This window comes from Cornus florida, unplaced genomic scaffold, assembly GCF_030987335.1.
Source record: "Cornus florida cultivar Cherokee Brave unplaced genomic scaffold, ASM3098733v1 CherokeeBrave_3.0.0_Hap2_Chr11, whole genome shotgun sequence".
Lineage (NCBI taxonomy): Eukaryota > Viridiplantae > Streptophyta > Magnoliopsida > Cornales > Cornaceae > Cornus > Cornus florida.
The window spans coordinates 60,000,070-60,013,991 of NW_026775581.1; the positions used below are offsets into that span (position 1 = coordinate 60,000,070).

Consider the following 13,922-nt stretch of genomic DNA (forward strand, 5'->3'; position numbering starts at 1 on the left):
ATAATACCAATACTGTTATGGAATGGGATACTGTGGGTGTGTGCATTTATTTGAACTTTTAATAATAATAATATCAATTCTGTTTCTTTACAACTCCAACACCAATAAAATGATCACATCAAGGGCGGAAATCACAAACATCATTTTGTCCATCCCATGTCAAGAACAGAAAATAGTTTCCTAAACACTACGAAAGCTGAAAAAGTATAAAACACATCACAAAAATACACACGAAATATTGAAACTGGTTCCAGCCTAGGATTTCATTGAATTAGACAACATACACTAAAACCACTTCTCCAGTAAGTAGTAATTTGGAGTCAGGAAGATTCAGTGTTAGCTTAAGCAAATATACAAGGGCATTTCCTAAATAAAAAAAGAACACAATGTTCGAAAAAATGCAAGCTCACCTCCACTGTCAAAGCTTCCGAAACTCGATTAGAGATGTTCTTTTAATGCATCATCAACTTGTGGGAGTCTGCTGAATACATTGACAGTAGGTAGTAGCATAAAACACTAGGGCAATGAACAAAATTTGATATTTCCCACAAATGTGCATCCGCGTGTAAATACGCAATGTTCTGGAGAACAGATTTACAAATCGACTTCAAAGCTGGTTTTCAATCAACTGCCTCTTTTAACAAAATTGTGGATCCATTTGATCTCTAATCGAAATCGAAGGTCAACACAGAAAAATATATACAGACTCGAGCAGCACGGGGATCTAAATACTTATAAGGCTGCTAGTAGAAATTCTCATGAAATACTAAGCAAAAAGCACTATTCCCCGTCATCTCTTCGCTGCAATAACCAAAGGAAACAGTTAGCCTCAGTTAGTCCATTCCACAAAATCATGCAACTAAATACTAAAGTGCCATTGAATATTCCAACCCCGGGTGCTAAACAATCTATCAGAATTTTGTTAGCATTTATTTGTGAGAGACCAAATGAAATAGTGGGTAACGGGTTGTAATAGTAAAAGCAGGAGCATGTGCCAGGGAAACCCAACCACCAAAAAAACAAAAAAAATGGAGATGATGATACTTTTCTCCCAAGTCCTACAACAAATATTACTAATACAGTACTTTAAATTTATAGAAACATAATAACTGCATTTAATACAACACAAAACAAAATTTCTCGAATTGATTCTAATCTACTCTAAACTGATACTAATGCTACTCTTTTAAGATACTCCTTGTAATGCTTGCATGCACACGTTGTGTCATAACAAGGATAGACCAGAAATTGCAAGCTCTATATCAATCATGGGAGATAAAAGAAGGAATCCATGTGAATAACGCATCACCATCCAGGCGCACACAATTGTATAATGAGATAAGATATCAAAAGCCATAATCTAACCATTTTAATATAACAAAGAAAAATGAAAATTTTATAACATGGTACATGGGGATTCGAGGTTTACTATTCGTTTGCTGATGTAAGGCTGTATCTTGATTGGCGTCTCACTTTCAGTTTCAACCTTTAGTGGTTTTTTGTCCTCCACCTCAAATTCTTTTCTAGATTCCTTCCGGCTACCTGATTGCCAAACTCTACCAAAATTAGGGAGCCAATTAGCATCAAAATTATTGGTGATACACTCTCCTCTCCTTTCCATCTCCAGTTCAATCTTTCTCTTCTCTGCCCAAGCAGCTCCCACCCGTTTCGGGTTCAATTTCTGGGACTTCCCAGGTTTACTGTGAGGAGAGGCAACAGCATTGAGTCCTAACCCTGGTTTTAGTCCAGCATTTAGTGGATTTGCTTCAGTTGCATTGAACCAAGGAGGAGGTGCTCCAGAATGCACATTTCCTTTACCATCTACATGAACAGTGGATGAAATTTGAGTGATGTTCTGCAAACCTGAAAATAAAGTATCCCAGAAGAGTAACTCGTGCGAAACAAATCCATCATATTGACCTTCTTTAGCACTAAGTTGCCCATATACCCATATGGGTTTTACAGCATTTGACGTCTGTAATTGCATTTCTTAAAGCAAATTTACCAAATTAAGAACACACGTGCAGCTTCAGAGAAATTAGCATTGAAGTAGAAATTTAGATAAGAAACAAAAACCAAATTGTAGTAGTCAAACTTGTATACCCTGAGAAATGCTTCCTCCATTAATTGTTCTTCCATCTTGACAGACCTGGTACAGACATTAAATGTTTGCCAATGGTTTAACAATGAATTTATTTGAACAGAATAAAATGTTTTGATCTAATCCCATTATAAAATTGAAAATCAAACAAAGCAAACTAAGTATCTGAAGGAATATAGGAAGCAGTACTGAACCACAGGAAAGCAAAGAGACAGAGAAAGAAATGTAAAGAATTGACTTTTTAATGTCAACATCACACAACAAATTTATAACACTTTGCACTGTTAAGCTGATATATAAGATTAGGCTTTCTCAGGGTATACATTTTATTGATGTTGATATACTAGTGGTAAATTCTATAGGTATTATCCATTTTTTTGTACATTTTGTTCTTGTAAGACTAGTTATGATGTTATTGCACTCATATTTGTAAAGTGTGAACCTTTTATTTGAAAAATATTCATTATGCTATTCTATATTGTAACGACCCGAATCCATGGGTCCGAACCGTTAACCGGGTCATTACCCGAACCTGAGGTCATCTAAGTCAATCCACATCATGTCTAAGGTCAACACATCATACTTGTGTCAAAATTAAGCTGCGAGAAGGTTCTAGACAACTTTCCAAAGCTTAGGATAGATTACGTCGGAGGAAAAAAGAACAAAAAGAGCACAACATGCGAAATGTCCCTGACCCTTAGTAACCCCGCGGCATCATTATGAGGCCCAGCTAGCTCAACCACGCTAGGGCGACTCCCTAGTCCCCTCTAGGCTATATTAACCTCCGGCCCATTGGTAACCCCGCAGTGACCGGGTTTGCATAAAACCATTTCATCAAAACATTTCCCCAAAATTCCCCATTTTCATTTCAAAACATTTTCCATCATGCAACCCCATGATTTACATGTATAGCTCATGCCTTTGATGCTTAATCAATGAAAGATTATTACAAAATACAATAGGGCATGTTCTCATACATCAATCATAGCATGTAAATAATATGATAGACATAAATTTCATAATATAACATGTTTTTCACACAACATAATCAAGACAAGTCTCCATATACCCACACATATACAATCAAAGCTTTTTTAAAACAACAATTAACACAATTAAACATGCTTTAACACATTTCAAGTAGAATAACTCACAAAGGAGCAAGAATATACGGATTAGGAAGCCCCTACCTCAAAAGTGAGCAAAACCCTTGAAAATGGGTCCTCAAATTCGAAATCCAAAAGGTGCTCAAAGTCTGAAATTGCTGGTACTAGTGCGTAGAGCTCGTCGTGCTCTTCGTTTTGCCTCAAACGGCACTTTAATCCGATAAGAGATGAGAGAGAAATCTTGCTTCAAAGATTTGAAACTAAAGTGAAAAAGAAAATGAAGGAGAGAAGAAGAGAGAAAGTGACGGGGAGAGAGAAAAATGAGAGTGAAAATGTGGTCTCTAGACCACTTGTGCATGGTGATGGGTCCCACCACTCATTTTCTTTTCTTTTCATTTTTTCTTTTGCTTGAAAATACACCTCACACATATGAATGCACCACCAAGCATATACTACATGATTCCATAAATTAAAATGCACCAATTGCAATTGGACCCAACCACAATCCCGAACACAACATGCGAAATGTAATACCCCTAATTTTAAAAGGATAGTCTCGGCATTTATTTATTATTTTGATTGTATTTTTGGGTGATTGTTTGGCTTAATTATTTTTATTTATTATTTGATTTAATTGCTTAACTATGTGACATGGGTTATCTTTTATTATTTAATTGGAATTAATTGTTTAAGTGTTTTACTTGTTTAATTATGAATTTTAATTTCGTTAATTGTTTCTTGTTTTTCTTTAATTGGGTTGTGTATTTAGTTATATGTGTATTTTCGTTACTGTGTTAAAATAAATTAATAACTGGTCTAATTTTAAACAGTAGGGTTCCCTAAGAGGTTACGCGTATGTAGCCGAGTATCTTATAACCTAGATTGTTATATGGGCCGACTGACTAGAGTTTTACATTACGGTTCTGGCTTTAATTAAACAAGGATTAGGGTTTAGGATTTTTACGCCTATATATACATAGTTATAATCTGTATTAAGGGTTGGAAAAACCATACTCACGAAACATAGATACAGAGAGTTACAGAGTGAGGCTTTGAGAGAGCAGAACAAGTTTGTGAGGTTTCCAACCGAGGCTTCAAGATTTGGCTTAGGAGAAGGGAGGAACAGAAGTCATAGGAGGCTAGACAATATTGCAGTGGTCGTCGGAAAGCTTAGAACAACGGCGACAAGGTTTTGTTTACAAAACTGTACAGGCAAGTTCTTATCTTCCTCCTTCCCTCTGACTTGTGTTATGTGCACCTAGATAACCTCTAGGGGATTAATTGGCTATTAATTGAACCATGCATGATTTGTATATGTTTACTTGAGGGTCTTTTAATTGTGAAAAATTATCTGTAAAACCATTTTGTCATGTATGTGTTCGATTCTTTGTTTTGGCATAACGTCCCACTGTTCTAATTTTTATTTTGAATCTTACTGGAATCAACCAAGGTCTGAATGGATACTAAATGTAATTTAAGACCTTTAAATATAAATTAGAGGGAGAACAGAGGGGTTGGGATAGAACTGATGTTGTAATTTAGTTTCAGTGTTGTTCTTCAACAATGCTAGTTTAAAGGGTTTTGTTTAAACTCTGTAATTGTTTTCAAATTTATTGTAAGCAACCTTGGGGATGCTTCTAGACTCAATTAAGACTCCTAAGATTAGTTTTAGAAACCAACAGAGTGGTAGAAATTGATCAGAGAGGGAGCAGACGGACTGAAACGAAGCAACGGGGATAGAGGCTCTCAAAGGAGGTGAGAGCCGGCTCCATGGATGTGGGAGCCGACTCTCACAACAAGTAGAGCCGGCTTTAAGGACTCCTAGAGCCGGCTCTAGGCTGAAAGAGCCTGCTCCCAAAATTTGGAGCAGGCTCCCTCTTCAATATACGATTAATTTTATTTTATTTTAGTTTTCTTAGGCACTGTTTGGTATTCTGGACACTGTTTGAGCCTTTGGATGTTTCTAATGGATTGTGGGGACTTTACAGAGGATCTAAATACTTGATTCTAAGTGTGATTAAACTAGTTATCGCATGGTTTAAGTCTCTAAGATAAAGGATGAAACAGTATAAAAGCATATGACTTAGTACACTGTTATCGGATGGGACGAAATAAATTGTTTAGGTTAATTTTAGCAATTTATTGGACTATAATAGGATTATAGAATTTGTTTTAAATGCATGATAGAGTCATTGATATATTGGATTGGGTCTATGCATGCTTTGGATGCTAGTTGTGTAAATTATTAAACAGTTTCCTGCAATTACATGGTTTAATTCTTGGATTTAAATTGCTGAAACCTTATATACTTTTCTGCAATTATTTGGATAATGGTTTTGGACTGTAGATTACTTGTTCATTATGTATACATTGTAATTTACCTGGATATGGAGGATGGTATATACCGGTATGGGACGGTGACATACTAGGAACGGTTTAGCTCAAAACGCCTAAACCTAACCTAACGGATTAAAGGAATGGATTTATAAATATTGAATCCTAATTTTGGTTAAGACATATCAACTGCAACTAAGTTGAGTGGCTTCCTGGATTAATGGACGGTAGTTAAGTCACATCAACTGAATAAGTTGAGTGACTAACACATTGGTTTGTTATATGTCAGTTTATTAAATATTTGAACTACATATCCTGAATTTGGACGGACTTTATAAATATGTTTATGGTACCACGAGCTGAGTTTGAGTCTCAAACTCGCTGGTTAGGGTGCGTATATGCGGTGGATGCATAGCTAGTTATAATAGGTTGATGTGTACCCTGTTAGGTCTAGGTACTCATGCCCACCTTTGGATGCGTATTCGCATGTTACCTTCTATTCAGGTTGAGACCCCTGTTATAGACCAATGAATGTCCCTTAGTGTGGATATATTTATATGTATGGACTAGATAGATATTGTGAGGTATCTACGGTGTATCTGTGTATCGAGTCACTGTATGGATTGCAGTTAGATTAGAACTTACTCGTGGGTCTGACCCACTCCTTTATTATTCTTTTCAGGTACAGGATGGTTCCAGCCTTAGAGCTTGATCGTGCTTGTTGAGGGCAGTCTCACATTCATCTGATTACGCAGGATTTCTCTCGATGTTTCTAGCATTATCTATTTTCCAATTTCAGTTTCAGTTGAACTTTTGGTTATGGATCCACCAATGGATTCCCAAGTTGTAACCTTAAAGTTTTGGAGGATTGGAGTTTTATTATTCAGTTTTACATGGAGGGTTTTATAATTGATGTTTCTTTCAATTTTATTCCATCTTTATTATTTCATTTTATCATATTTGTTCGCTTTAAAATACTTTAATTATTTGATATTCCCTCAGGTTTGGGCCTGAGCCTGATCAACCCATGTCTCGGATCCAGAGGGTATCACACGAAATGACCAAAATGCCCTTGCATCAATGAAATTCCAGAAAAATTAAGAAATGCTGAAATTTGGAAACATCACAATCTCCCCAACTTATAAGGATTTTGTCTCCGAAATCAAGCCATGCCTAGGGAAGAAAACAACTCTGGGCACTTGGAGTGAACCAGCTGTTCAAGCTCCCAAGTAACCTCCTCGACTCCGTGGTGTCGCCAAAGAACTTTCACCAACTGCACCATCTTGCCCCTTAACACCTTCTGTCGTGTGTCAAGGATCTGCATTGGTCCCTCTTCATAGGAAACATCTTTATCAACGTCCACGTCAACCCAATCCAAAACATGAGATGGATCTGGTTCGCACTTTCGTAACATCGACACATGAAAAACATTGTGAACCTTGTCCATCTGTGGTGGTAAAGCAAGTCTGTAGGCCACTTCTCCTACATGGTCCAGAATCTTAAACGGTCCAATGAATCGTGGTGACAACTTGCCACTTTTCCCGAACCTCATCAATCCTTTCCGTGGAGAAACCCTTAGAAAAACATGGTCTCATACTTCAAAAGATAGCGGTCGTCTCCACTTATCTGCATAGCTCTTTTGTCGACTCTGAGTTGTGAGCAACCTCTGTCTGATCAATTTAATCTTCTCTGTAGTCTCGAGTACAATGTCGGGTCCTAAGGCAGCTGTCTTGCCTATCTCAGTCCAACAAACTGGAGATCTACAAGGTCTGCCATACAACGCCTCAAATGGAGCCATTTTAATGCTCGCTTGATAACTGTTGTTGTATGCAAACTCAACCTCTGTCTGATCAATTTAATCTTCTCTGTAGTCTCGAGTACAATGTTGTTGTATTTTCTTTTTTATTTTTGGGGAAAAAATTAAGAAAATTTTGAAAATTATTTCAAGGTATTTTTATTTTCTTATAAACTAACAATTTCAAAAAAATCAATTTTTTTATAACAACCCTATGCAAAATGAGTTTGTATTAATTTTAATTTAATATTAAGGAGCACCATTTTATTAAATTTATATTAAGGGTCAAATTAGTCATTATAACATCACTTTGCAACAAATTAGAAAGTTAAGGGGTTTTATATGAACTTTTTTGTTCAAGGAGGTTTTTTGCAAAACAAATAAAAGTAGAGGGGAGTTTTGTGCAATTTTTCCTATATAATAGGAATAGGGGCATTTTTGTCTCAAAATTATTTTTAATCCACTCCCATCCACTATGTTATGGAGTTTTTTTTTATAGCAAAAACATTAAACAAGGGGAATTTATTGCAAAACCGAAAAAGTTAAATGGGATTTATTACACTTTGCCCAATTTTAAAATATAGGAATTTATATGCGAAATTATTATTATTATTTTTTGTCACGATATTTTTGTATGGCTAGGAATTTTATTTATTTATTTATACTTTACCCAAATATTTATTGCAAAACCGTATAATTGGCAGACCTTTCAAAACAAAAAACAAAAAACACGCGTAACTGGCAGGTATGATGTCACGGTCCTGGACCATGTACAAATAATTTCCCTTGCAAGCTTCCTCGAAGATGTTTTTCTGTGGATATATACATGCAATTGGCGATCCTGGGCCATGTGTTTTCCCCAAGCTTCGTCCAGGAATCTTATCAGCTGGTGGTTTCCTCGTTCACATTACTTTTTCCAATGGCTTGACTTTCATCGAAGTTGCTTTATCACATTTCTTCCTCATTTGTGGGGCTGTACAGTTTTACAATAAATATAGTTAAACTTTCAATAACACACTCGCCCTCCTAGCTTGTTTCTCTTCTCCACATTTTTATTACTCTAACGCACTGTCCTTGTCTCCCCTCTGCCACTAGAAAATAGTTTGCAAAACTCAATGTTGGAAAAAGTAGAAGGAAAATCTTTTGCATTTTTTATAATCCATTTGTATCAATAATTCCAAGTACTAGTAGTATTCCTTCCCTCTTCCCTATGACTTTGCAGCTATAGAGTGCGATGGTTGATATGGAAATGAACGCAACGACATCTGGAGAAGACACAATAATAGGTATCAACATGGTGGCACAAGCAGACGAAATACCGAGCGGCACCATGGATCCTCAATTGTACAGAGCACTAACAATTGGGGATCCCAATTATGGGTTACTATTAGTACAATCAAACATTTCTTCCATTCAGCAGCAACTGAGCCCCCAAGGGAACACGGTTCTTCACCTAGCCGCTAGTTTAGGCCATCACCACCTTGTGGAACCCATCCTCGTGGACTATCCAGAGCTGTTCAGGGCTACAAATTCGACAGGCGACATTCCCCTTCATTTGGCTGCAGCTTCCGGGAATCTATCTACAGTCAACTCTCTGCTTCGTCAAGCCAAACAGCTCCGAATTTTTCGTCCTGAGGCCCTCGTGGATGGAAATTCGGAGAAGAATACTGCATTACATGCGGCCATGAAATATCATCACTACGATTCGGCTATGGTCTTAGTTAAGGAGAGCCCACAAGCGTCCACACTTCCAAATGGCAAAAAAATGTCCCCCCTGTTTATGGCTGCCGAAGCAGGGCAACTGGAGCTTGTTAAGGCTATGATGCAAAATGGATCAGTTGACATACAAACTGTGGAAGGCGAGTCAGTTGTGCACGCTGCCATCAAAGCAAGAAACTTGGGTATGTATTGGTAGCCACTATTATTATTATTATTATTCTTTAATTTCCTTCTCTAGCTACGAGAAAGTCTATAATACACAGACATACTTATCACGTAGTATCTCCAACCAATGGACAGTCATATATATTTTCATTGAAAACTCCTTATTTCTCATGTATTAAGACAAAATGATTGTTTCTAGACTGTCCATTGGCCAGACAGTCATACCTTCATTGAAAACTCCTCATTTCTCGTTTATCTTGTATCAAGACAAAATGACTATTTCTATGATTCTCCATTAGCGGGAGGCACCACGGTGTAAATCTCCCCGGGGCATTACTTAACTTATCTTTACCTATTAAAGTACCAGATGTCCTAAAGGCTTTGTTGGAGCGACAATCAACATACTTTTGTGTATACGATGAAAAAGGGAGGTCTCCTCTATCTTATGCATCATCAATAGGTTACATTGAAGGCGTTTGCTACTTCTTGGGCAGAAGTGGTTATGAAGCTGCTACATACAGAAGAGACCGGGACGAAGATGGCTCATTTCCCATTCACTGGGCATCCAAGAGAGGCCATGTCAATATTATACAAGAGTTTCTCAAACTTCGGCCTGATTCGAAGGAGTTGCTGGACTATAACGGTCAGAATATTCTTCACGTGGCTGCCATGAATGGGAGAGTCGATGTAGTCTCTTATGTGCTTAAGAAGCCCGAGCTTGCAGTGCTCATCAATCAAATAGATATGGAAAAGGGAAACACTCCATTGCATTTGGCCAGCAAAGGGGAGCAAGCTCGGGTTGTGCATATCCTGACGTGGGACAAGAGAGTTAACTTGGAGATCAGAAATGATAAAGGCTTAACTGCTCTAGATGTTGCAGCCAAGCATGGATATTGGACACCCACATTTCAAAAGGTATGTGTTGTAGCTTTGTAGGAAGTCAAATTCTTGCTACATATATATTTGAATTCCTCTTTCATCACTAAATGTTACATCATGATACTTTGCAGCGGTTGACATGGCTAGCCCTGAGATATGCTGGTGCGACACAAACACATCAGCGGAACACTAGTGAAGTTGGAGAAAATTTCTATTACAGTGAGAGGGTCAACACTCTTTTGTTGGTGGCGACACTAATAGCCACCGTGACCTTTGCGGCTGGTTTTACCATGCCAGGTAGGTACAACAGTTCGGATGATCATCCATACAAAGGCATGGCAACGCTGGTTAAAAAGCGTATGTTTCATATTTTCGTGTTAAGCAACACCATTGCTATGTATACTTCCATTATCGTAGCCATTCTTCTCATTTGGGCAATGCTGCATGATCTACATTTGAGCCTTTGTTCCATCAAATTGGCAATTCCATTGTTGGGAATCTCTCTTTCAATGGTCTCCTTGGCATTCATGGCAGCCATTTCTCTGGTAGTGAGTGACGTAACTTGGCTCGCCACTGTTGTGCTAATCATAGGTTCAGTCTCCCTCCTCTGTCTTTGGATAGTATTTCTTCCACTTTCCTTCCCCAATTCCTTGACACATCGTGTCTCTCGATACATCCTCCGCTATCCACTTCATCTTTTGATATTAGCAACTGAAAAAAAGAAAAAGTGAAGATGATGATGCAGATCAGAAATTTCCAACTTTTAATTTGAATGCTGTTTGCTTTGTAGTAGCGTTTTCTAAAAATAAAAAACACTTCTAAAATTATTATATATGAGCATATAGCTAGTCAGAGCTTGGATTTTGTATTCTGTACTTGCTTCAGTTTTTCAAATAAGTGGTTTGCTGGTTTGTTGGTTTGTTCGTCCCTTTGTACTTGTTTAGAAATTTGTTTGGGGTTTGTTTCCATTTGTGCTTTGTTGGGCTTGTACACTCTTTTAATTACTAATAAATTGTGATATATATATACACCCAAGAATTTGAATGGCTCCCACTCTCGATGGCTGAGCGGTTATTGCTGACATATTATTCGGCTTGGAAAGTGATACACACCCAGTTATTCATAAATGACAGAGGCTCTTTCTATATTTTGGACGCTTAAAATGCAATAAAAATTTAAGTGAAAAAAATGTCATTTAGTACAACCCATCAAAAAAATGCTAGTCAAGAAATTTTGCTTCTGTTTGGTTGCTCAGAAACTGAAGGAAAGGTAAAGTTAAAGAGAAAATGGGAAAGAAATTTGAAATCTTTACTTTTAATTTTTCACCATGGAATCTATGGTTAATTTATAGAATTTCCATTACTACCAACTTGAATTCATTATAATTCATCAAACCCCCAATTTGGCATGATCTGAATTTTTTAGATTTTGGCGGACTCGATTTGGTAGGCAAAAATTTGTTGTTGATGATCTAAGGTCTGAAATTATTGGTGGAAAATTGGCCGGAGGGGTTGATTTTGGCAAGTACAGAGAACAAGGTCAAAAGTTTTGGTGGTAAAGTTGATCGGAGGGGCAACGGCGATAAGAGATATTAGTTTGCTGGTGAGGCGACGAAAGGATATGTGAATGAGGAGTTAAAGAAGGCGTTGATGGGGATACTAATGCCTAAATCTGATGACACTGCCTGAAATTAACTCTCTGGTTTAATCTGAATTTAAAATTAAAAAAAAAAAAAAAAAAAAATTTACCTCAATTTATTTCTATTTCAAATTCAAACTGATTCAGTAAAGAACTTTTTCTCCCATTACCAACGACATCCTTTATCAGTGTCCTTGCTTCTCCTCTTATCTTAGAGAAGTATTCTTAAGCCTTTATGCACCATTACTTTGAAGATTGGTAAAAGGAATCTGTCAAGATTGCTCCAATATCCCAGAATTTCTACCTTTAAATATCAAGTTTGACTCTTGGTTTAAGGTCAAAATGGTTCCTCGTTAGGTGAAGGACAAAAAAAACACAATCCATTTTTTCAAAAATTATATATATATATATATATATATATATATATATATATTTGGTCAAGCTCCATGAAACGTCAAAACTACCCTTACTTAGGCTCTATTTGTTTGGACATAAAATATTTTTCAGAAAATATTTTTTTATTTTTTAGTGTTTGGTTGTAGTAAAATATTTACGAAGAAAAAAAATATTAAAATTTAACAAAAATAATTTATTCATAAATTTTTGGTAAGTTATTTTACATGTCCCGCCAGATTGACTCGACCTCAACCTCGACGTAGACCTTTACTAAACACCGACAAAGTAAAAATAAAAGAATATTTTACCTGAAAAAGAAAAATATTTTTCAAAGAGAATATTTTACATTGAAACAAACGAAACTTTAGACTAAAATAACAAGTCAAACCTTACTAACCCTTTAAATTAGGGATAATTACACCCGACCTCCTTTTAAGTTTCGTCGACATACACTGACCTCCCTTCTTATTTGTCAAATTACACGTACCTCCCTCGAGATTTGTATATTGATAACAAGCACCTCCCCTTCGTCAATGGAAAACACCGTTATTGACGAAAAATGATAATGTCAGCAATTTTTTATTCTCAAATTTCCATTTTACCCTTGAAAGACATGTAAATAAATTATTATCCTAACTAAATTATGTGAAATTACTTAAATACCACCTCTTTTTTCTTCAAGGCCAAGTTAATCAAACTGGTTCGCTGTTTCTAGGGGGCTCGCCAGACTGTGTAAGCTTCACCGGTGGTTCTATACACTTCATCGAGCTTGGGTATATGAACTTCAAACCCAAACCATCACCATTTATCTCTACGATGCCGACGCATACATTCTTAAAGCTCAGGCCTGGATCGAATGAAACGTCGCCGCGTACTACCCACAGACGCTCATCGTCGCTGTCGGCGACGAAATTTTGACCACCGTACCCCTCTTCCGCTCCCTACTTATGACGGTAATCGAGTCCATCTACAGTGCTCTCGTCGTCACCAATCTCCACACCCAGATTAAGATCTCGATGCCATGTGCGGCGTCGAATGTTCTCGACCCATTCCCTTCGTCGCAGTCGTCATCAGCATACCCAATAACCAACTCTTCACAATTGGGTCCTCCAATACCACTGTCGTCGGCACCAGTTTCTATTGATTTCGGCAAGCACCCAACATAATTAGAACTCCATTGATTCTAGTGAGCTTTGATTGAACTGTACTTCAATGATTAAAATACAGAACTACACACACACACACACACACACACACACATATATGTTGGGATTTGTGTGCCCTAACATAGCAAATTCTTGTTTGGACTGTAAAAATCATGGTTCCTTATCTGAATATTATTATTTAGGCATTATACAATTAGTGAATGAAATGTATTGTTTTTTTGATTCATTATGGAATTGAATATGTTCACTTGATTACAAGATATATTTAGTTAACTAAGACTTGAACCGAGTTCACGATAGGTTGAGATATATTGCGAGAGCCATCGTATGCAATTGTTCTCTATCACTGTCATGACTTTTGACTCTCAAGCATGAGAGAAATATATATTCTTTTATTAATTAATAATTACTTTGATTTATTCGGGGGATACTTCGGGATCCAAAGATCGACACTTTGGGTAGTTATGTAATTAATAGTTAAAGGGTTATATTCTCAATAATTGCATCAGTGCTACTTATATTTATTTTGTATTAATTATGGTTGATCACAAATTAAATTCAAAGGTCTTCGTATGATTTAGACAAAATATTTTCTATATATTTATTTATTAAATTATTATTTT

At 36.8% G+C, this 13,922-nt stretch overlaps 2 protein-coding genes across 3 annotated transcripts; one reads left to right on the forward strand and one right to left on the reverse strand.

The window, feature by feature from the left end:
• Positions 1-813: 813 nt before the first annotated feature.
• LOC132281138 (TITAN-like protein) lies at positions 814-6,955 on the reverse strand. Its single transcript, XM_059782872.1, has 4 exons — positions 6,732-6,955; positions 3,292-3,451; positions 2,104-2,149; positions 814-1,863 (listed from the first exon to the last, which is right to left on the reverse strand). The coding sequence occupies exons 1-4, from the start codon at positions 6,953-6,955 to the stop codon at positions 1,397-1,399; spliced, it is 897 nt and encodes a 298-aa protein (XP_059638855.1). The 3' UTR covers positions 814-1,396.
• Positions 6,956-8,203: 1,248 nt separating this feature from the next.
• LOC132282718 (protein ACCELERATED CELL DEATH 6-like) lies at positions 8,204-11,022 on the forward strand. 2 transcript variants are annotated; one of them, XM_059784473.1, is made up of 3 exons: positions 8,204-9,237; positions 9,582-10,135; positions 10,231-11,022. In XM_059784473.1, exons 1-3 carry the CDS (start codon positions 8,571-8,573, stop codon positions 10,828-10,830), a joined length of 1,821 nt encoding a protein of 606 aa, XP_059640456.1. In that variant the 5' UTR covers positions 8,204-8,570; the 3' UTR covers positions 10,831-11,022. The 2 variants fall into 2 exon arrangements, with proteins under 2 accessions (XP_059640456.1, XP_059640457.1); XM_059784474.1 differs by having other exon boundaries at positions 9,588-10,135.
• The last annotated feature ends 2,900 nt before the right edge of the window (positions 11,023-13,922 follow it).